Below are 20,949 nucleotides of genomic sequence, written 5' to 3' on the forward strand. Positions count from 1 at the left end.
AAATACAGACATCCCAGTTTTGGCTCCGCACTAATTCATCCCAAAGGTGTTCTATCGGGTTGAGGTCCGGAATCTGTGCAGGCCAGTCAAGTTCCTCCACACCAAACTCGCTCATCCATGTCTTTATGGACCTTGCTTTGTGCACTGGTGTGCAGTCATGTTGTAACAGGAAGCGGTCATCCCCAAACTGTTCCCACAAAGTGGGGAGCATGAAATTTCTAATTAAGTTCCTTTCACTGGAACTAAGGGGCCGAGCCCAACCCCTGAAAAGCAACACCTGAATTTAATGATTTGGAGGGTTGTCCCAAAACTTTTGGCAATATAAGTGTACATACACTATATATTTTTTGTTATATTTTTATCCTAATTTGGGTATTTTAGTATTTTTGTTATATTCCTTCCTATTTTATCTATTACCTGTGTTTGTGGATAGTGCTGGAAACTGTGAATTTCCCTTTGGGATGAATAAAGTATCTATCTATCTATCTATCTATCTATCTATCTATCTATCTATCTATACAGTACGTACATACAGTACGTGAGCATGTCATTGAAATAATAAATTGTTTCAGTAGGGAGTTAAAATTGAAAATATATTGATTAAACCCTGTTGTTCAATAAAGACGTGACCCTTCTTATTGTTTATATATTTTATTAATCATAAACAAACCCGATATCGCATATATTTGAGGTGAGTGACTATCCATTCATGATAGGCTGACAGCATCGGGGGTCAAAGGTCGGCGGTAGCTATGATTCTCCACAGACCAGCCAAACATGGAGTCTATCTTCCACGAAAAAGTGAGTTCTGTTCGTTGTTTTCTTTCTTGTTTGAAACTGATGTCCTCAAATTTCAGCTGACTGGGCGGTGTAGTCGTAAAGAACGGGGTATTTTCAAAGAGATACGTCTCGGAGGTTTGTGCTTGTAGCTCGCCAGGTTTATAACTTGCTAATTAGCTTAGCTTGCTAACCGGCTATAAACACAACACAAGCGGTCTCGTGGGAGTGACGTTACTTCTGTCGCACTTGTTTATTGTTTACATGTGCATGTTTTTGTTGCGCTTATTTAACTTGTGATTTAGACGAGTTTTAAGAGTTCTTCCATGCCAACTGGATGGATATATAAGCTAGGGGAACTAGCTTTAGCTGGCTAGCGTTAGCTCATTGCCTAGCTAGCTGAAGAGAGAAATCATTTAGTTTGCACTTGTGTGATGATATTTTCGCCACGGCTTTTCCCAGTCGGAAGACGTTAGTTAATAACTGGCGACTTCTGGGTTTTTCCTCCTTGTCAGCTGTTTTAAAAATGATCTGTGTAGTTTTCCTTTGACCAGTGTCAATAAAGTGTTGTATGTGGTTGTCCTTCCTTACAGCAAGAAGGCTCTTTGTGTGCGCAGCACTGCCTGAACAACCTGCTGCAGGGAGAGTACTTCACTCCTGTTGATCTGTCATCTATCGCACAACAGCTGGATGAAGAGGAGAGGATGAGGATGGCTGAAGGTGGTTTGCTAAGTGAGGAGTACAGGACTTTTCTACAGGTCTGAAAGCGAGTTGATCTGTCTGTGGGTATTCTTTAGTGCTGTTGGACTGCATAAAGTGACTTAACAACGTCTTTTAACATTTATTTCAGCAACCTTCTGGAAACATGGATGACAGCGGCTTCTTTTCTATTCAAGTGAGAAATGTTCTGTAATATCAGTATCGCTTCATGTCTTTGGGGCTTATCTAATACCTAAAGTGTGTGTGTGTGTGTGTGTGTGTGTGTGTGTGTGTGTTTCCATGTGTCCGTCCGTCTGTCCACATGTCCATGTACACTATATTACCAAAAGCTTTGGGATACCCCTCCAAATCATTGAATTCAGAGGCTTGGCCCCTTAGTTTCAGTGAAAGGAACTATTAATGCTTCAGCATACCAAGATCCGTAGATAGGTGAATTAGAGCGGAGACTGTAAGCCAGACCTTCTCGTGCAGCATCAGTGCTTGACCTCACAAATACAATTCTAGTGGAATGGTCAAAATTTCCCATAAACACACTCCTAAACTTTGTGGAAGTCCTTCCCAGAAGAGTTGAAGCTAGTTTGGAACAGGAAGGGGTCATCCCCAAACTGTTCTCACAAAGTTGGGAGCATGAAATTGTCCAAAATGTCTTGATATGCTGAAGCGTTAAAAGTTTCTTTCACAGGAACTAAGGGGCCGAGCCCAACCCCTGAAAAACAACACCTGAATTCAATGATTTGGAGGGGTATCCCAAAACTTTTGACAATATAGTGTGTGTGTGCATGTGTCCATTTGTATGTATGTACACTCTATCACTTTATAGGGAACACCTGTACTCTTGCTCATGCATGTAATCTTACTATCAGCAAATGTACAGTGCACAACTCACTCAGCCAAGAAAAAGATGCTGGACAGTTTAGGGAAACCTGAGCCCAGTGTAGCCTCAGATTGCTTTTCATCCATGGCAGGAGAGGAATCCGCTGTAGCCTTTCACTGTTGCACATCTACTTTAAATATTGTCATGTTGTGTGTTCTGAGATGCCTTTCTGCTCAGCACTAAGAATCTTTAGTGCATAATTAAGTGCTGCTGCTGCATGATCAGCTGATTTGGCTAATTGCATGAATAAGGAGAGGTACAGGTATTCCTATTAAAGTGGCTGCTTTATATGTGTATTTTCATGCCTGATAAGCTTTGTAGCTTCCAAGGTGTTTGTTTCTTGTAACATGTAAAAAGTTCAAGCACCAAGAAGCCCTTGGGAATAATATTTCAATCCCAAGTGTAAACTCTTCATTCTTGTGCAGAAAGGAAGGACATGTTACATGACACTGACCAACAGATAAAATCTTTTTCTTTTATTAATTAACTTTGTATTGCATTATACTTATCTACTTGGATGTGTAGCAATATGTTGTATGTCCCGTGATATGAGGAATGTGTGCTGTAGAACAAGGTATGTTTTATTATCAGAATTGCAACTCTTATAAAGAGCATAGATGAATTATGTTAAATATGTGAGATGATTTTTGCTTGTTTGTTTTAAATCCAAAAGATATTTTAATCATTTGAAGGGATATGGTTATTGCTGGGTAACAAGATATAACAGTGCCCTCACCTGGATCCATGTGGTATCACAATTTGAGCTGGTGACAAGTGAAACTGACTCATGGAGATGAAACTCTTTTGCTAATAACTAGAAACCACAAACTTTCTGATGTTTGAAATTGTGGCTATTTAGTGATTAGTCTGTTTACTCTTGTAATGAACGGAGGGAACTGACTGCTTTGGTATTCTCTCACCATGGCAGGTGATAAGTAACGCTCTAAGTGTTTGGGGTTTGGAGCTGATCCTCTTCAACAGCCGCGAGTACCAGCAGCTAATGATAGACCCAATGTAAGTCTTCCTGTGCCCTTCCATGACTCATATTTCTCGTACTAATAATTTTACTGTGATTAATATAATTCATATTAACTAGACTGTCGTCTGTGGTTTCAGAAATGAAAAAGCCTTTATATGTAACTACAAAGAGCATTGGTTTACAGTACGAAAACTGGGACATCAGGTATGATGTCTGATCAATAATACATTTCATCAAGACAAATCACAAAGACAAAGTTTTCCAAATTAATTCTAAAACTAGAGGAAAAAAAAACATTCATTGGTTTTAAGTGCAGTACCTGAAGGTGTCACTAATGTGACTTCCAAAATTTGGGTGAATATGAAGCAAACTCTTTATCCTAGCTGTCTTTGCAAAGCAATGGTATTTTATACTGTATTGTCTGTTTTTTGGCCTTTTTGCAGTGGTTTAATTTGAACTCATTGTTAACGGGACCAGAGCTGATCTCAGATACTTACCTTGCACTTTTCCTAGCACAATTACAGCAAGAAGGTTAGCATGCTTTACATTTACCAACTCATTAAAAGACATTTAATGACTACGGATAAAGAAGACTCTCGTTATGGATGTGTTATCCTTTCCTGGCTTTAGGCTATTCGATTTTTGTGATTCGAGGGAATTTGCCTGAATGTGAAGCGGATCAACTTTTGCAGATAATGAGAGTGGAACAACAGCATCGACCAAAACTCATAGGAGAGGAAGAAGCTCAGACAAGCGGGCAGAGGTGAGGGGGGAGTCACAAGCCTGGCATTGTCCACACTGTATTCCCGACAGAAACCAACCCGACATACCTTATTTAACGTTAGCTAAAAGCACCAGATTGCACTATTGAAAACTGATTTATATCTAAAGTTTTATTTATAGGGTGATCGTATGTCTGCATGTTGATTTTGTGATTGATGTGTGTTAAGTTAGGGTTTTGCACTGCACATGCTTTGAACAGAAACAAAACGATAACCCCAGATTGTTGATGTACTTTAATAGGTATTTTTTTCTGTTTCTTCAGGACCACTGTGCAACACGGAGTAGAGACACAACATGGCATGGAACAGGGTGTAGTAGATGAGGATGATGAAGAGCTGAGAAAAGCATTGGCTCTTAGCAGACAGGATATTGAAGTGGAGGATGAGGAAGCGGATCTGCGCAGAGCCATACAGCTCAGTATGCTGGGTAAGAGAGCACATAAACTACTGGAATTTTAATTTTTTTCCTATTCATATATAAAATGACACATGCATACTCCATTTTCTATGCATACAGTACATACACACACTTAAGACTTTTTAATCAATTATGTTTTTCCCTTTTTAAGTGTCATGTTTAAACTTGTGGAAATATGTTCTTAACATTTATCAACATTCATTGGACAGTGTGTCACTATTTCAAGGCTTTGTTGAGTCAGGGCTGTTTGTTTTGGCTTTACTAATGATCAAAATGTTGACATTGTGAATGATCATTAAACACTAGTATCAGTGCTGTGGATTTGGCTTTTCTGAAGCAGACACAAGTCACAAACAGTTTTGGAAACTAACCAGACTTCGGACATGTGCAACTGACATGCTTGTAATCAGCAAGGTTTGGTCTTAACTGTGTTAAGTAGAGATTAGTGAAAGCCTGTACTAATTTACATCATTTAAAAAAAAAAAAAAGCAACAAGGACATTTCAATAGCTTTTAGATATCTTTTGCAGTGAATGACCATTTTGTCAGGTGGTCAGTACATGATTCTGAGCCTCAGAAACTTCACCATAACACACAAGGCGTCTAAGATCTTAAACCTTGTTGACCCCAAGCTTTTTCAAAGTAAGTAAGTAAATGTGGTTGGCTTACAGTGTCAGTACTGTAAGAGTAACAGTTCTTGGCCACATTTGTCAACAGTCTGGCAAAAGTTTGTAGTCTAGCTCTGTATACGTACATGTTGGAAAATGTGCTTAGGCCATACATATGGAAGCAATCTTTGAATTTTGAGCTTTTGCCATACTCACATAGAACTTTTTTCCATTTTGCAGGAGCTTCAGGGAGCAGCAACCCTATAGTTCCCAAAGAGGGTAGTGCTGCAGTAGCTCCAAGTTCCACAGAAAGCACTACAGGTGGCCAGACAGAAAGCCTAACGGCAGAGGAGCTACGCAGGAGAAGACAAGCCTATTTCGACAGGCAAGAAAATTCTGGGAGTTCTTTCCTCCCGTGCTTACCTAATGCATATGCACAGAACGTGTTAGAATTTAGTGCTTTTCTGTGTTTTGCTCAACCATGTAGGCAGTCCCAGCAACAAGCTCAAGCCACTTCTCCACATCAGCAGGACACAAAAGCATCTGGTAAGGACGGGTGCCAAATGTTGATTGTTTTCCCATTTCTATGGTTCCATAAAAATAAACATGTTTTATGATACAACATGATTTTGATAAGATTTCATGGTGAGCATTTTCATTTGAAAGGCCATATACTTTAGACCATGCATTGGCTGCTAAATGAAAAGATAAAAGTGTGTAAATCTACAGGTTAGGCAGTAAAAGAACTTTTGGTACTGGAATAGTGTTTTTTTTTCCCCAGTAGTCACCAGTAAAGGCTTCAGTTGGTGGGGTTTTTTGTTTTTATTTTAAATGATCAAGATATGTACCAGTGGGAGCTAATGGGTGCTGGGGTGATTATTTATATGTACAGCAGACAACATGTGACACCAAACATATGGACAACCATTGAATTAAAAACATCTGGGTTGTTAAAAGCAGCATGGTGCCATTTTTTTTTTGTTTTGTTTTGCACAAATACTTTCAAATAATTTCTCAAACCTAGCACCATTTTTATTGCGCAAACGCAGTCCAATGTAACTCATGACAGACCTAATAATGTGCATTTTTCAATGTACAGTACCAAAGCTATAATAATTTTTTTGCATCTTCTTTACATTTACATCCTCAGGTGAAGAACAGATCACTGGTAGTAAACACAGCCAGTGAACACAGAAGCTACAGGGATCTATTTCCAGAGCACTCTCGCAACCAACTACTAGCTGCCTGTCCATCTGTTTAAAAGTGCAGCCTTTTCCCTCTATAAACGGCTTCAGATTGTGAATGACAAGAAGGAGCAGATGGCCATTCACCATTAACACACCGCTCTGTGGGTCCACTCATTAAGAGTATCACATGGATATAACTAACATTCACATGGAAAAATAAGCCTGTTCTTTCTTTATAGTTGTAACTTTGCGATGATGATGATGATTGGGGGGAGGGGGGGTTTAGATGCCCTGTATAGTTCTTTCATGATTAGGTATGGTATGGTATATCTAAATGTAGTTATATAATTTAATATAACTCCAATGTTGTTTGAATTATACCTCAAATAACATTGATCCATCATAGGTCATAGAGCAGGCGTGGCCAGCGTATTTATCTGGTGAATGAAAAAATGTAATTTGAACCTGAGGAAAATAGAAAGGACATTTAAAACCTTTCTTTAGGGTGCGGGAGCAACACAGGACCACTAGACCTGTTTGTGTTTACTAAGTGGACTACATCTGGTCTTAGTGTTTTTTTGTTTTTGTTTTATTTTTCCTTTGTGTGCCAGGCACAGCTTGAGGGACCTGTTCTGTATAAATTCTAATGCACTACCTGTCTTAGGTGGGATAGTGTTCAAGGGCTGTTTGAGGGGGTTGAGCTCTTCTCAATAATACACATTTCTTTGTTTAGGTGTACCTTTTTTAATTATATCTGAAGAAGTCAGCAAGTCAAATTATGTATACACCTGAAGTTGAACTATGGCCTTCCAAAACAATGCTTAATGTCTATAAGAGACTACAGGAAGGGACAGTGTTTGTACTGTATGGACATATAACAGATACTTCTGTTCATTCTTCAACAGCCTTTTGTTAGTCTTGTGTGTTTTGTTTTTTGTTTCTGTATGCACCAAGCTCCCATAGAGAGCACACCTGTTAAAGGATAATCTGCATTAATCACTGGAATATAAGTATACAGTGTATTGGGTTGTCCAGTATGTTCTGGTATGATATTTTCAAATAGAATGCGCTTTTTTTTTTTTTTTCCTCTCAAACACAAGATCACAAAAGGCAAGAACTTATTTTGCCTCATAATCAACAACATTCTTTGTTCTTTGATTTTTTTTTTTTTTTTTTTTTTTTTTAATTCTATGCACGACGAAATTAGCATGCCATTATTTGAGCTCACAATCCTCGAAATTTCTTGAGTTGATTCTCAAAGGAGAGGAACAGATGATCACCCAGAGACACAAGATTAAGTTTGTAATGGTGAATGTGGTGGAACTTCTCAACCAAACAATTTGAATCACAATATATACAGGTTGACCTTCCATCTATTTTTTTCCCCCTTTCAGGTTTTAAGCATTACGATTTCCAGAGCATCCTTAAAGACACAGAGAGAAAATGCTACACATGGTGTAATATAAATCAAAGACTGTAGAATTATCTTTTCGGGATAAATTCTCATTTCCTATGTGTATTCCAGGACTTATCAGTAGACCTACTATTACCAGGACCATAAGCCTAAGACCATAATTATTATTCAGTGCACTTCCAATTCGGTAAAGTAATGACACTTTACTGAGAGTGTTTACAGGTACCTCACACTGGACTGTCCAGTGGTGCAAATATCTAGAGACGATGCTGAGTGTCAGGCAAGCAGGCACATAAAATGTGTGATGCTAATGTATGTACGGTGGTAGTGTATATAGATAGGCTACTACAAGATTAAGAACTCCCCCCCCCCACCCATTTTACAGTAACTAGCTGTCTTTATGAACTGTAAGTGTGGTTTTCAGTTGTTTTGGGGGGTTTCTTTTCCCTTTTTTTTTTTTTTAATTTTTGTCGCTAGCCATTCAATGCTTTTTGTTTTGGAACATATTCTTGCTCTCGGTCTTTGTTCTTTGTACTCATGTACCAGTACTCTCTGATTCACTTTTTTTTAATCTTTAAAATTAAATGCTCTTTTCCCATGAATGGTCTCTTATTTCTAATCTTTTTAAATAAGTTCATTACAGTTGTTTCAGCTCTTTGAGCTTATTGCAGCTACTGTGTCGTGCTGTTAGTGGGGTAAAAGATACAGATTTTTTTTAATAAGACATGGTATGGTCTTTAACAAAGTGTAATAGTGTTGAAAAGTCTAAGACTAATAGTGATTTGTATTGATGATAACTCCTTTTATCATTAGATTTGTTATGGATTACATTTATTTTCTGGAGTTTGAACCACCCAATTGTTAATAGATAATCCTCAGTGTACACTTGTACTTTGGTTCCCCAAACACAAGGAACAGACCAGTGAGGCTGACGTCTGTTGGTAAGTTATAAAAAGAATACTCCTGTCTTATAGTCCTGAGTTTTTATATATATATATATATAAGTAATATAGTATTATGTTTTTGTACCTTAAAATAGGTATATTTTATAATTGTAATGAATTATTAATAAAAGCTATTAATAATAGAGTTATTAATAAAAAAGTGACATTAAAGCAACGGGATGATAATATTTTAAATGAGTCATTTTCTGCTGATTGATAGAACTGTGCTATTTTATTTCTCAAGATCAACTAAGACGACATCATGGAGCTTGCTGTGTTTTCCCTTCTGATCTGTGCATCCTTGATCTTGCCTTCCCTTCAATCTCCAGAAAACCATGCTCCCAACGTCACTGATCTCACATTTAAAAACATCGACTTTGCCATGAAGCTTTATCTTAAGATCGCAAGCCATCATGATGATAACATTTTCTTCTCACCTCTGAGTGTTTCTACAACATTTGCTGCACTTTCTTTGGCTGCCAGGAACTACACTCGCAGTGAAATCCTGTCAGGACTGAATCTGGACATGTTGGAACAGGCTGGACAGCTGGAGCTCATCCCACAGCTCTTCCAGCACCTGCAGGGGAACATCAGCCAAGCTGGAACACTGAAGCTAGAACAGGCAACAATATTCTTTGTTGACCTAAATTTTCAAATAGAGAAGGCTTTTAGTGATCAGATCAAGTTATTTTTCAATGCTGATGTTGAGAATGTGGACTTTAAAAAAAGTGAAATAAGTAAGGAGATTATTAATAAGCATGTGAGAGACAAAACCAGTGGTAAAGTGAAGCAGATGGTGTCAAGCATTGATCCTTTGACTCGAATGATGCTGATTAATACTATTTTCTTTCAGGGTGGGTGACATTTAGTAAATATCATTTGGTGCTCTTTATTATTCTAATATATGTAGTTTGAATGCACATGTCTAAATAAGACAATTCTTGTCTATATCCAGGTACCTGGAAGTATCCTTTCAATCGAAACAACACTAAAAATCGTCGCTTTTATGTAGACAAGTACACCATTGTCCAGATTCCCATGATGTTCATTTTGGACAAATTCTATGTTGCCCGTGATGATGAGCTTGGGGCAAGGGTGTTGCATCTCCCTTATTTGGGTGGTGCAGCTATGCTCATAGTCCTGCCTGACCAGCATGTTGATTACACTACAATAGATGATGAGATAAATGCAGACAGATTTCTTAACTGGATCAAGAATTTGAAGCAGAAGTAAGTTTCATAGCGAAACTTTCATATTTTGGAAATGCTCATGAGCTTCTCTGTTACATGCACTGAGATGTATGACAGGTTTAAGTCAAAACACTTGCTTTACTTTAATATCCCTCTGTCTATCCAAGGAAACTGGAAGTTGCGATGCCAAAATTCACAATGGAACAGTCCTATGCTCTACACACCATTCTACCAGCTATGGGCATTGAAGATGTCTTCAAGGATACTGCTAATTTCAAAGGCATGAGCCAAGAGCCTGGTCTGAAAGTCTCCAAGGTCAGTGAGCAATTATATATATCTTTCTGTAAACTATTATGATTAATAAAAATATTAACATTAAAAATAGTTGAGACAATGAAGGTTGGAGTCCAGAATGCTATACAACTATGTAGTGCATTTATGTTGAGCTATGGCAGAGACTTATCTTGGCTAGAATTAAAGCACTGCAACAATGCTATCTTTTGGTAGAGTATTGCTTTGTACAACAAAAGCTCATAACTCACACATTCTGACCTCTCACTAGGGGAAAAAACAATGAAAATACATTGAAAGACAAGAAGGTCTCCTTAACCCCAGGTTTACTATGTCAAAATGACTGCTTACACCATGAGTAATAAATAAACTATTACCACACTACTTCAGAAGAGTTCAAAGTAGTATATATTTTTGATTGATCAATACAGATACATAAGCAAGTTCAATCTAGTTCAACACAATTCAGATTGTTCCTCAAAAAACATATTTTCATTGAGACTTCCATTTTTATCCCCCCACCTTGTCCTTAAAATACACAGAGATAAAAAAAGACAAGTGTTCAAACTTTCCACATACATGCCGGAAATAATCCCACTGGAGTTAAGATCACATGTTAATAATAAAGTTTGATATGCAAGTTATTTAGGGACAATTTTTCCTTTAAATCAGGCATGTCTCCCATGTTTCCTCTCGATTTGTTTTCAGGTTCTGCATAAAGCAGTGATTGAGGTGGATGAAAAAGGCACCAAGGCGGCAGCAGCCACAAGCGTGGGCATTACACCGTACTCCATGCCAGAAACCTTCACTGTGAACAGGCCTTTCTTCTTTTTTATTTACCATGAAGCAACCAACAGTCTGCTGTTTATGGGCAGGGTAATTGACCCCTCTAAGGATAATAAATCATTTACACTGGCACTCAACTGAAGTGCTTTATTTTAGCTTTGCTCGTGACATCTTGTCTTGTAAACAGATGATTGTACTGTATTAAAACAGAATATTACTACAAGAATATAATGTATATCACTGGTTCTTTCACAAAGCCAGCACGAGTGCATTTATTCTTTTACATGTAATGACTGGCATTTTTTCGGTAGGCCCTGATTATTTTCAGCAGCTGTGAGTAGGCAGTCATCTGGACCTTTTTAATCTACATGAATAATTAAATGACCTTTGATTTCATTACAAAAGTTTTTTTTTTTAATTATTTATTTATTTTTTTAATTATAAACCAAATTTGCATAGAAATGTTACCTTAATTTTAAATGACAGTAATCTGGGTTGCATCTTCAGTAGCAGTACCATACATTCCATGACCACAAGATGTTTCTGTGTCTTTGTCAGATTTCTCATTGTCTGTATGATACCACTTTTATCAGTGGAGACTCTTTAGGCCATACTAGACATTTATAGCAATAGTCTATTTACACTGATCAAGCATAACATTATGACCACCCGCCTAGTATTGTGTTGTCCCCCTGACCCGTCATGCACTGTGTATTCTGACACCTTTCTATGAGAACCAGTATTAACGTCTTCAGCAATTTGAGCAACAGTAGCTTGTCTGTTGGATCGGACCACACGAGCCAGCCTTAGCTCCCCTTGAACCACTTTTGATGGATACTGACCACTGCAGACCGGGAACACTCCACAAGAGCTGCAGTTTTGGAGATGCTCTGATCCAGTCTTCTAGCCATCACAATTTGGCCCTTCTCAAACTCACTCAAATCTTTACGCTTGCCCATTTTTCCTGCTGCTGACACATCAACTTTGAGGACAAAATGTTCACTTGCTGCATAATCTATCCCACCCACTAACAGGTGCCATGATGAGGACATAATCAGTGTTATTCACTTCACTGTCAGTGTTATATTATGCCTGATCGGTGTACCTTATTTGACAGAGAAAAACAGTTTTTCAACTAAACAAACATCACCAAAAAAATCCCCCTTATTCTAACATGCAAAAGCAGAGACATGTACACTACTGGCCAAAGTTTTGTGGACATCTGACCTTCACATCCGTCTGCCATTTGAAGGAATTGAAAAGAAAGTATTCTATTTTTCCTTTTTTAGATTAAGTCCCCACTTTGCTGTAATAATAATTTCCCTTAAAAAATAAAATCCCAAGTGAACAGAGGGGCGAACACGCTGGATGTTGTTTATTCAAACATTCCCGGCGCGTATCGTGCGGAGCCCCGCCCCCATCTCGGCTACTCAGACCACATCTCTGTTATGTTGATTCCAGCATACAGACCACTCGTCAGACGCTCTAAACCGGTTCTGAAACAGGTTAAGACCTGGCCAGCAGGAGCCATCTCTGCTCTTCAAGACTGTTTTGAGTGCACTGACTGGGACATGTTTAGGGAGGCTGCAACCAACGGCGACTCTATTGACTTGGAGGAGTACACGGTATCAGTGACCGGCTACATCGGGAAATGCATCGATGACGTGACTGTCTCCAAGACCATCACAACGTGCTCCAACCAGAAGCCGTGGATGACTGCGAAAGTGCGTGCTCTCCTGAAGTCGAGAGACTCTGCCTTCAGATCAGGGGACAGGGCGGCCTTAAAAACAGCAAGGGCCAAACTGTCCCGAGCCATCAGAGAGGCGAAGCGCGCACACGCCCAGAGAATCCACGGCCACTTCCAGAACAGCAGAGACTCCCGGCGCATGTGGCAGGGCATTCAGGAGATCACCAACTACAGGACAACTTCACCTTCCTGTGACAGTGATGCCTCCCCTCCAGATGCGCTGAACGACTTCTACACTCGGTTTGAGGCACAGAACAACACAACAGCGAGGAAGACCATCCCTTCTCCTAATGACCCAGTGCTCTGTCTCACCACGGCTGACGTGAAGAGAACTCTATGCAGAGTTAACCCACGGAAGTCTGCTGGACCAGACAACATTCCTGGCAGAGTTCTCAGGGAGTGTGCAGAGCAGCTAGCAGATGTCTTCACTGACATCTTCAGCATCTCGCTGAGCAGCTCCATCATCCCTACGTGCCTCAAGACAACGACCATCGTCCCTGTGCCAAAGAAGTCCACGGTTTCCTGCCTCAATGACTACCGTTCCGTTGCACTCACACCAATCGTGATGAAATGCTTCGAGAGGCTCGTCATGAGGCACATCAAGTCACAGAAGTCACTGGAGGTGGAGTTTTGTAGAAGGATCTGGCAACCCTGAACGCCGCCATCGCTACAGTAATGGCTGCGCCCTCGTGTAGTGCATGCGCATGAGGAGCAGTTTTTAAAAGTTACAACCTCTTACAAACGTGAACATTCGGTGAGTATTATTTATCTTTCTTTGAGCCATACGGAGTTTAGCGATCCTGGCTTGTGTAACGTATTTAGCTGGTTTTCACTTGTTAAAGCATGTGATTAGATACTGTATTAAACTGCATTAGCATTAGGGCTAATGATTTGGACGCCATATGAAAGAGTCTATATGTATGTGTACAGGTAACGTGTTGTAGATAATTATTAATCTTTCACTGTGTATTATTTCTTGGATGGAGGTGCAAAGGAGTCTAGCTAGAGAGATAAGAGAACAATGAGAAAAAGCCTAACACAACAGTGTATTGTCTTGTACTTTATGTAGACTGAGTTAAGTACAACCATCAATACCAGTAGTAATTAGATTCATCTAGCTCTTCTCTTTGTCTTTCTTTAGATAAAGAAAGATGAAGACCAAAAATATGAAGGAGAAGAAGGGCTGTGGGCTATCCAAAAGAGGGATCCTTGTAAAGGGCAATTGGAAAGCAGTGGAGCTTGATCCCAGCGTTTTCGCTCATGAGACAGTGGGAGAAGTGGTGTGTTTTGAAGAACTCACAGATTATTCCCTGGTTGACACTAAAAACAAATCAGCCATGGCTGGGCTTTTAAAAGACACAACAGCCCGGAAAAAACGAAACAATAAGAGAAAAGCCAGTGAAATTGACGCTGAAGAAGATCAGGAAGAATTCATACAGCTGTCACCTGAAGACAGTCCGGCTAGGAAGCGGAAGAAGAAAAAGAAGAAACATGAGAGTGATGATGTGCTCACAGATGATGATCATTTAGATGATGACTTAGAGATTTTGGCTGAAGAAGGAGATGACCAGACACCGCAAGACTCTGATGATTACACCGAGCTCAAAGCAGAGACAACACAAAAGACCAAGAAGAAAAAGAAGAAGAAGAAGAAAAAGAAGAATCAGAAAACTGCAGAACAAACAGAAACTGATGCACTAATAGACCCTGCTGATGAGGTCCAGGTTCGAGCTAAAAGAAAAGCCAAGAACTGGACAGATGCAGCCCTCTCAAAAACAGCAGGGCAGGACACTGATGTATCGGCCTGGAAAGACCTGTATGTACCTGAACCTGTGCTAAAGGCTCTGAGCAGACTTGGATTTTCTGCACCTACACCGATTCAAGCTCTTGCTCTTCCTCCTGCCATTAGAGATCACCTAGATATTCTGGGTGCAGCAGAGACAGGTAATGTGACAAGTGCATATGAGACATTAAGATTTTTTGCTTTAATTCCCCTTTTATTGTTAACAGAAAAGAGAGTTTTGAGAGTTAGATAAATTGAGCATATTCTGGTGTTGAAGGCACATAAAAAGTTTTCAGTTCAAAACAGTATGTAGGCTCTGTGGTTTGTGTCTGATGTATAGTGCATTTGCATCTGCATTGAGTGAAGCCATTTTTAAATAAAGTCTTGTACTATTTACTAAAATACTATTTTAGGGAACATTTACAGTTGAACAGAGCAGCTGAAGGCTGTTAGGCTTAGGTACAGGTTTACAGTGATTCACTGTTCTGTAAGAGCCCTGGAATTTAACATTTGAAACCTTATGTGACTGATCCAGCATTAAAAATGTCACCTTTAGTGTTGTCCACAATAAACTTACGCTGTATTCTTCTGTCATTGCTCTGCAGGAAGTGGAAAAACTTTGTCTTTTGGAATTCCCATGATCCACAGAATATTAGAGTGGAAGGAAACCATTGACAGTAAAAATGCAGATGCAGACGGGAAATCTGGCCCTGTGGATGTGGAGAGCATTTACCTGGATAAAGTCAGAGACTCGAACGACACAGAAGACAAAGATGAGGGGAGCGTGGACGCTCAAGATGAAGATGATGACTGTGGTTCTGTTGATGACCATCAAAGTCAAGATGACGATGATGATACACCAGGACATGAGGAAGGTGCCATCCAGAGCACAAGCTTTAATACAAAGACAGAAGAAAAAGATGATAGCGGGAAACAGCCTTTACTTGGACTTGTTCTTACACCAACCAGAGAACTAGCAGTGCAAGTCAAACATCATATTGATGCTGTAGCACAGTTTACAGGTCTGTGATATTAAAGTGAAAGCTTTAATTTATTATTTCATGTGCAGGGACTGTACTGATTGTGTTACCTCAAACAGGTATTAGAACTGCTCTTCTGGTGGGCGGGATGGCACCACAGAAACAAGACAGGATGTTGAAGCGCAGGCCAGAGATTGTTATCGCCACACCAGGGCGCCTGTGGGAGATGATTCAGGATAAACATCCTCATCTGTGCAACCTAAGGCAGCTCAGGTAATGCTGTGAGGTGCTAATGTATTTTACTACTCAATTCACCCTGTAGTATATTATTTAATTAATTTGATTGTCTTATTTTATTAGATCTCTCTATCTGATAATTGAAATGGTTGAGCAAGTGATACTTATTAAACTTTGAAACTATTACATTCAAGTGGATAGAAGCAATAACATGCACAAAACCATCTCCTCAGGTGCCTGGTTATTGATGAAGCTGACCGCATGGTTGAAAAAGGGCATTTTGCTGAGCTTGAGAACCTGCTGGAGATGCTCAACACTTCCCAGTTCAACCCGAAGAGACAGACCTTTGTGTTCTCTGCTACACTAACCATGATCCACAGCCTCCCTGCCAGAGTGATGCAGAAGAAAGGAAAGAAAGTGGAGCAGCGCAGCAAGCTAGAGGTGCTCATGGAAAAAGTAGGAATCAAAGGCAAGCCAAAAGTGATTGATCTCACCCGGAAGGAAGCCACGGTGGAGACACTGACTGAAACCAGGATCCACTGTGACAAGGAGGAGAAAGATTATTATCTCTACTACTTCCTTCTGCAGTACCCTGGACGCACGATGGTGTTCGCAAACAGCATTGACTGCATCAAGAGGCTTAATTCATTACTAACTATTTTGGATTGCACCCCACTGCCACTGCATGCTAATATGCACCAGAAACAGCGGCTGAAAAACCTGGAGAGATTTGCAGAGAGGGAAAGGTGAGAGACTTGTGGAAATCATTTTCTTCTATACATATATGTCTGCCTACCCAAAGGATGTTTTAATAGCTGATTACTCTCTTACAATACTCTGGACAAGTAAATAAAATTATTATTATGATTAAGATTCCAAGATTAACCTTTGAATTATGGAGTTATAATTCTTTCTATTTTAAAATAGCTGCGTCCTTCTCACGACGGATGTTGCTGCTCGAGGACTTGACATTCCAGATGTCCAGCATGTCATCCACTATCAGGTAACTCGTCACTCAAAATGGATGTTGCTTATCTTTCACTAATTTACATTTGTAGGCTGCTTAAACATTTGTGTCATTCTGGAAAAGGTCCCACGAACATCTGAAACGTACGTCCATCGGAGTGGACGTACAGCTCGTGCTGCCAAAGAGGGTCTCAGTTTGCTCCTGATTGGTCCAGATGATATGATGAACTATAAGAAAATCTATAGGACACTGGGAAAGGATGAGGACCTTCCTATGTTTCCTGTTCAGAACAAATGCATGACTGCCATTAAGGTATGACAGCTAACTTCATAGGACATCATAGGAAAGTGGTATCATCAGATCTGTTTAATTGTGTATGTGTTGCATGACTGATTATATGTACTGAGAGATGTTTGGTATGCTTTTTCTGGCACGGCTTTATTGAATTTGCCTAGGAAATTTCTGAGACAATATAATGGACTTCATTTGGTGAGTAACCACTGTTCAATTTTACAGGAACGTGTCAATGTGGCAAGAAAAATAGAAAAGATTGAATACTACAACTGCCGAAGGCAGCAGCACAATTCCTGGTTCAGGCAGGCGGCCGAGGAAATGGACATAGACCTTGATGATGACTTGCTTTTGGGTGAGTATTGTTCAGCTGTAAAAGTATTCTGCAGTGTTGGTGCTGTGTTGATTGTGCTTTAAAGAGGTCCCTGTTACCAGGTAATAATATGATTTCTATCTTACAGGAGGGGACAAGGATGAAGAGAATGACCGAGAGCAACAGAAACTTGTGAAAGGCTTAAAGAAACACCTGAAGCACCTGATCTCTCAGCCAGTCTTCAAAGCCCACATGAAGACTAAATACCCTACTCAGATGGGCAAACTTCAGCTGCCCCAGCTACCTTTGGGAGATGAAACCGCTCTAATCAGTGTACACAAACAAAAACAGAAAGACAAACAAAAGAAGCAGAAAAGAAAACCACAATAAGTGTAATGATATTTATACTGGAGGTTGATATAATTAACTTTTATACAAAATATCCAGACCTTTTACATATCACTTTTGTTCCAGCAGTGATATATGAACTGTCTTTCTGCATTTTTGTATTAGAACATTATCTCCATAACAGAACAGTCTCTTGTTTATGGTCAGTAGGGAAAAAATCTAAATGTATAAAAATGTTTGAAGACTATTATTGGCCACTTGCATGATTTTAAGAAAATATATATGTGCAGAAGATGTGGATCATCCAAAAAAATTGGTTCCAGGCTGTTTGGTCCAAACATTATTTCCAGTGTTCTCTGTGCTTGTATAGAATGTCATAGTGAGATGTCTTGTAGAGAAGATACAGGGAAGGCTGAGATCCTTCAGGAATGATGTGGTATGTAAGGTGGCCATCACTGCCCTCCATGGATATGATACACAGACTAATGTCCAATTCCTCAGCTAAAGCCAGGATCTCCACATGATCACATTCCATCGCCATGGCTTCTACTTCCTAAGACAACACAAGTGCATCAAAACGTGAACTCATCTAGTTATTATTATATGTGATAGTAATAAAGCTCACCTGAGTACAGTAAACTTTCAAATTTGGAGCCTCCACAAAGTGCTGAAAGAAATCAGTATTGCTCTGTAGGTGTGCTGAAGTGAGCAGCCTCAGGTACTGCACCATGCTGTCTGAGGTAGCCTGGTCATTAAAAAGGCTTAACAGAGTCTCTTCACAGGTATCTGTTTCAAGTCGCTCCAGTACACTGTTAAACTAAAAAATAATAATAATTAATTAAAAAAATCAACCCACACACTGAGTTTGTCTTTGTACAGTGGTGTACAAACATCATCCAGAGTGACAGAGTACATTTGAGCTCCTGGATCTTATGTACTTACAGTGTTAAGTAAATCTTTAAAAGCCCTTTCATCAAAGCCAGCTGTTAGTAGCACTTGATGACTTCTTAGCAGCTTGTCCCGAAATCTGAGAAATGAAACACAATTCCTATACCATCTGAAAGTTATTGCTTAATCATTGTTCCAGAAAATTAGTAATCAAGTGCATGTACCTTTGTATAGCGCTTTCACCATGTAGCAAGCTTTCTACAAGTGTAAAGCAGAGAGCCCTGTAAAAACAATTCCCATCTCCTTTTACTCTGCGGATAAACCCAAACTGGTGGCATATGTCCTACTCGAAACAGGAAATAGTGTGTAACATGAGAAGTTGAGTGTTTCGTGTAGAAACATGCATTATAACAGAGGATCAGTACTTTAACATCACGTTATACCTGGTATTTTTCAGCTTCTGACTCTTCCAGTGTCTCAGCTGAAATTGCCTCCTTGATGGAGACTAATCTGGACATGTCCATCTGAAACTGAAACAGCATGGGTTGCATGAGCTGGTGAGTTACACAATATTGCCAAACGTAATTGGGACACCTGTCCAAATTATTGGATTCAGGGGTTGGGCTTGGCCCGTTAGTTCCAATGAAAGGAACTCTTAATGCTTCATCATACTGAGACATTTTGGACAATTTCATGCTCCAAACTTTGTGGGAACAGTTTTGGGCCCCTTCCTGTTCCAACATGACTCACACCAGTGCACAAAGCAAGTTCCATAAAGACACAGATGAGCGAGTTTGGTGTGGAGGAACTTGACTGGCCTGAATTGAGTCCTGACCTCAACCTGATAGAACACCTTTGGGATGAATTAGGGCGGAGGCTGCAAGCCAGGCCAAAACTGTGATCTGCCTTTACATGTATGTAAATTTAATATGGAGTTGGCCCACACTTTGCCACTATAACAGCTTCAACTCTTCTGGGAAGGCTTTCCACAAGGTTTAGGAGTGTGTTTATGGGAATTTTTGACCATTCCTCTAGAAGCGTATTTGCGAGGTCAGGCACTGATGTTGGACGAGAAGGTCTGGCTTGCAGTCTTCACTCTAATTCATCAGGTTGAGGTCTGGATTCTGTGAAGTTCCTCCACACCAAACTGTCTTTATGGACCTTGCTTTGTGCACTGGTGTGCAGTCATGTTGGAACAGGAAGGGGTCGTCCCCAAACTGTTCCCACAACGTTGGGAGCATGAAATTGTCCAAAATGTCTTGGTATGCTGAAGCATTAAGAGTTCCTTTCCACTGGCCAAGCCCAACCCCTGAAAAACAACACCTGAATTTAATGATATGGAGGGGTGTCCCAAAACCTTTGGCAATATAGTGTACCTCATACAGGGCGTGAGACTATTATAGAAATTCTGGTTGTATTGCATTGCTGAACCGCAGTTCGCTCCTTAGTTTCATTTCTGTATAATCTCCCTCGCGTTTAAACACTTACATGATAAAGATCTCAGTCCTCGGTGCGATGACCGCTAATTCCCAAAAGCACAGGATGAAGTTTCTTTATCTAAAGCTCCACAGAAAATAGCTGGTAGTTTCCATGATGACGCAGAAACACCTGCACGCGCTCTGGTGAAGGTATTATTGAACAGGACGAGAGCAACGTTCTTGGATATTTTGCAATGTTTTGCCCCTGCCCGGATGCGCGAGCGCGCGGCTTTCTTAAAGGGACCGAGCGATTTTTTATTTTAAAAGAGAAAGTGATTCAGCATTTCGATACAAATCGTTGTTTTACGAGTGAACTGTCGGGAAAGATCGTGCAGAGTGCGTTTTAAAGAGAATACATTGTTTACTTCTTTTCTTCTTCTTTTTTATTTCTAAGTCTTTTGTTGTTATTTTGCTCTATTGGTCGGCAGGGGGCGCCATAACTCAGTCAGGTCTTTGAACACAAAGCTAATATTGCCACTGAACATTTCTGTTAAAATCTTAAGTTTATATTTGAAGAATGTTACCACTGGAAAAAAAATACTGATTAGGAAATTAAAGTAATTTTATAATATTATCAAATTGCATAGTTATCATGTTTGTTAGAAAAATGGCAACAGTGGTCAATGAACACTAAAGAATATCCAGTTGGAACATATCTATTCCTCTGATCTCTGTGTAAAGTGTTATTTATTTATTTATTTGTCTGTTTGTTTAGCTGAAAATCTACTGTCTACTACAAATGTATTGGTGCTGTATTCTTGTACCATCCTGCAGCATGAATTTTCATGAATTGTATGAAAAATACTGCACACAAAGTAGGAAATAGCAAATATGGCTTTATTTATTTTACCTTCAATGAGTTAAGAACAGCTGATTCTTTAATATAAGTCTCTTATTACCAGTCACAAATATGTTTGATTACATCGTCTTGGAGGAACTCAGCAGCTC

General features: G+C 39.7%; 4 protein-coding genes across 5 annotated transcripts; 3 read left to right on the forward strand and 1 right to left on the reverse strand.

The window, feature by feature from the left end:
- Nucleotides 1–701: 701 nt before the first annotated feature.
- atxn3 (ataxin 3) lies at nt 702–7,683 on the forward strand. Of its 2 annotated transcripts, XM_058398834.1 has the most exons (11): nt 702–801; nt 1,371–1,535; nt 1,628–1,672; nt 3,300–3,385; nt 3,488–3,554; nt 3,794–3,881; nt 3,981–4,113; nt 4,396–4,559; nt 5,398–5,542; nt 5,645–5,703; nt 6,308–7,683. In XM_058398834.1, the coding sequence occupies exons 1-11, from the start codon at nt 778–780 to the stop codon at nt 6,343–6,345; spliced, it is 1,014 nt and encodes a 337-aa protein (XP_058254817.1). In that variant the 5' UTR covers nt 702–777; the 3' UTR covers nt 6,346–7,683. The 2 variants fall into 2 exon arrangements, with proteins under 2 accessions (XP_058254817.1, XP_058254818.1); XM_058398835.1 differs by lacking the exons at nt 3,488–3,554; nt 3,794–3,881; nt 3,981–4,113.
- An 857-nt stretch (nt 7,684–8,540) lies between these two features.
- Nucleotides 8,541–11,200, forward strand: serpina10b (serpin peptidase inhibitor, clade A (alpha-1 antiproteinase, antitrypsin), member 10b). The gene is made up of 5 exons (XM_058398832.1): nt 8,541–8,699; nt 8,947–9,556; nt 9,658–9,931; nt 10,060–10,207; nt 10,892–11,200. Exons 2-5 carry the CDS (start codon nt 8,965–8,967, stop codon nt 11,108–11,110), a joined length of 1,233 nt encoding a protein of 410 aa, XP_058254815.1. The 5' UTR covers nt 8,541–8,699; nt 8,947–8,964; the 3' UTR covers nt 11,111–11,200.
- Nucleotides 11,201–13,330: 2,130 nt separating this feature from the next.
- Nucleotides 13,331–17,677, forward strand: ddx24 (DEAD (Asp-Glu-Ala-Asp) box helicase 24). The gene is made up of 9 exons (XM_058398831.1): nt 13,331–13,470; nt 13,858–14,660; nt 15,105–15,521; nt 15,599–15,752; nt 15,950–16,462; nt 16,644–16,719; nt 16,807–16,995; nt 17,200–17,329; nt 17,436–17,677. The coding sequence occupies exons 2-9, from the start codon at nt 13,868–13,870 to the stop codon at nt 17,675–17,677; spliced, it is 2,514 nt and encodes an 837-aa protein (XP_058254814.1). The 5' UTR covers nt 13,331–13,470; nt 13,858–13,867.
- Nucleotides 17,678–17,918: 241 nt separating this feature from the next.
- On the reverse strand, nt 17,919–20,316 carry LOC131359197 (ubiquitin thioesterase OTUB2-like). The gene is made up of 6 exons (XM_058398836.1): nt 20,012–20,316; nt 18,967–19,053; nt 18,748–18,866; nt 18,578–18,662; nt 18,261–18,452; nt 17,919–18,188 (listed from the first exon to the last, which is right to left on the reverse strand). The coding sequence occupies exons 2-6, from the start codon at nt 19,045–19,047 to the stop codon at nt 17,976–17,978; spliced, it is 690 nt and encodes a 229-aa protein (XP_058254819.1). The 5' UTR covers nt 19,048–19,053; nt 20,012–20,316; the 3' UTR covers nt 17,919–17,975.
- Nucleotides 20,317–20,949: the final 633 nt, after the last annotated feature.

Source organism: Hemibagrus wyckioides, linkage group LG09 (genome assembly GCF_019097595.1).
Source record: "Hemibagrus wyckioides isolate EC202008001 linkage group LG09, SWU_Hwy_1.0, whole genome shotgun sequence".
Classification (NCBI taxonomy): Eukaryota; Metazoa; Chordata; class Actinopteri; order Siluriformes; family Bagridae; genus Hemibagrus; species Hemibagrus wyckioides.

Excerpts from the sequence above, each read along its gene's own strand:
- atxn3 (XM_058398834.1), top strand. The coding sequence starts at position 778 with ATGGAGTCTATCTTCCACGAAAAA. Across the intron at positions 1,536-1,627 it reads AGTACAGGACTTTTCTACAG|CAACCTTCTGGAAACATGGA; the intron begins GTCTGAAAGCGA and ends CATTTATTTCAG. Across the intron at positions 4,114-4,395 it reads GCTCAGACAAGCGGGCAGAG|GACCACTGTGCAACACGGAG; the intron begins GTGAGGGGGGAG and ends CTGTTTCTTCAG.
- LOC131359197 (XM_058398836.1), bottom strand. The coding sequence starts at position 19,047 with ATGGACATGTCCAGATTAGTCTCCATCAAGGAGGCAATTTCAGCTGAG. Across the intron at positions 18,663-18,747 it reads GGTGAAAGCGCTATACAAAG|ATTTCGGGACAAGCTGCTAA; the intron begins GTACATGCACTT and ends TTCATTTCTCAG. Across the intron at positions 18,189-18,260 it reads TGAAAGTTTACTGTACTCAG|GAAGTAGAAGCCATGGCGAT; the intron begins GTGAGCTTTATT and ends GTGTTGTCTTAG.
- ddx24 (XM_058398831.1), top strand. The coding sequence starts at position 13,868 with ATGAAGACCAAAAATATGAAGGAGAAGAAGGGCTGTGGGCTATCCAAA. Across the intron at positions 16,463-16,643 it reads AGATTTGCAGAGAGGGAAAG|CTGCGTCCTTCTCACGACGG; the intron begins GTGAGAGACTTG and ends ATTTTAAAATAG. Across the intron at positions 16,996-17,199 it reads AATGCATGACTGCCATTAAG|GAACGTGTCAATGTGGCAAG; the intron begins GTATGACAGCTA and ends TCAATTTTACAG.
- serpina10b (XM_058398832.1), top strand. The coding sequence starts at position 8,965 with ATGGAGCTTGCTGTGTTTTCCCTTCTGATCTGTGCATCCTTGATCTTG. Across the intron at positions 9,557-9,657 it reads TAATACTATTTTCTTTCAGG|GTACCTGGAAGTATCCTTTC; the intron begins GTGGGTGACATT and ends GTCTATATCCAG. Across the intron at positions 9,932-10,059 it reads ATCAAGAATTTGAAGCAGAA|GAAACTGGAAGTTGCGATGC; the intron begins GTAAGTTTCATA and ends TGTCTATCCAAG.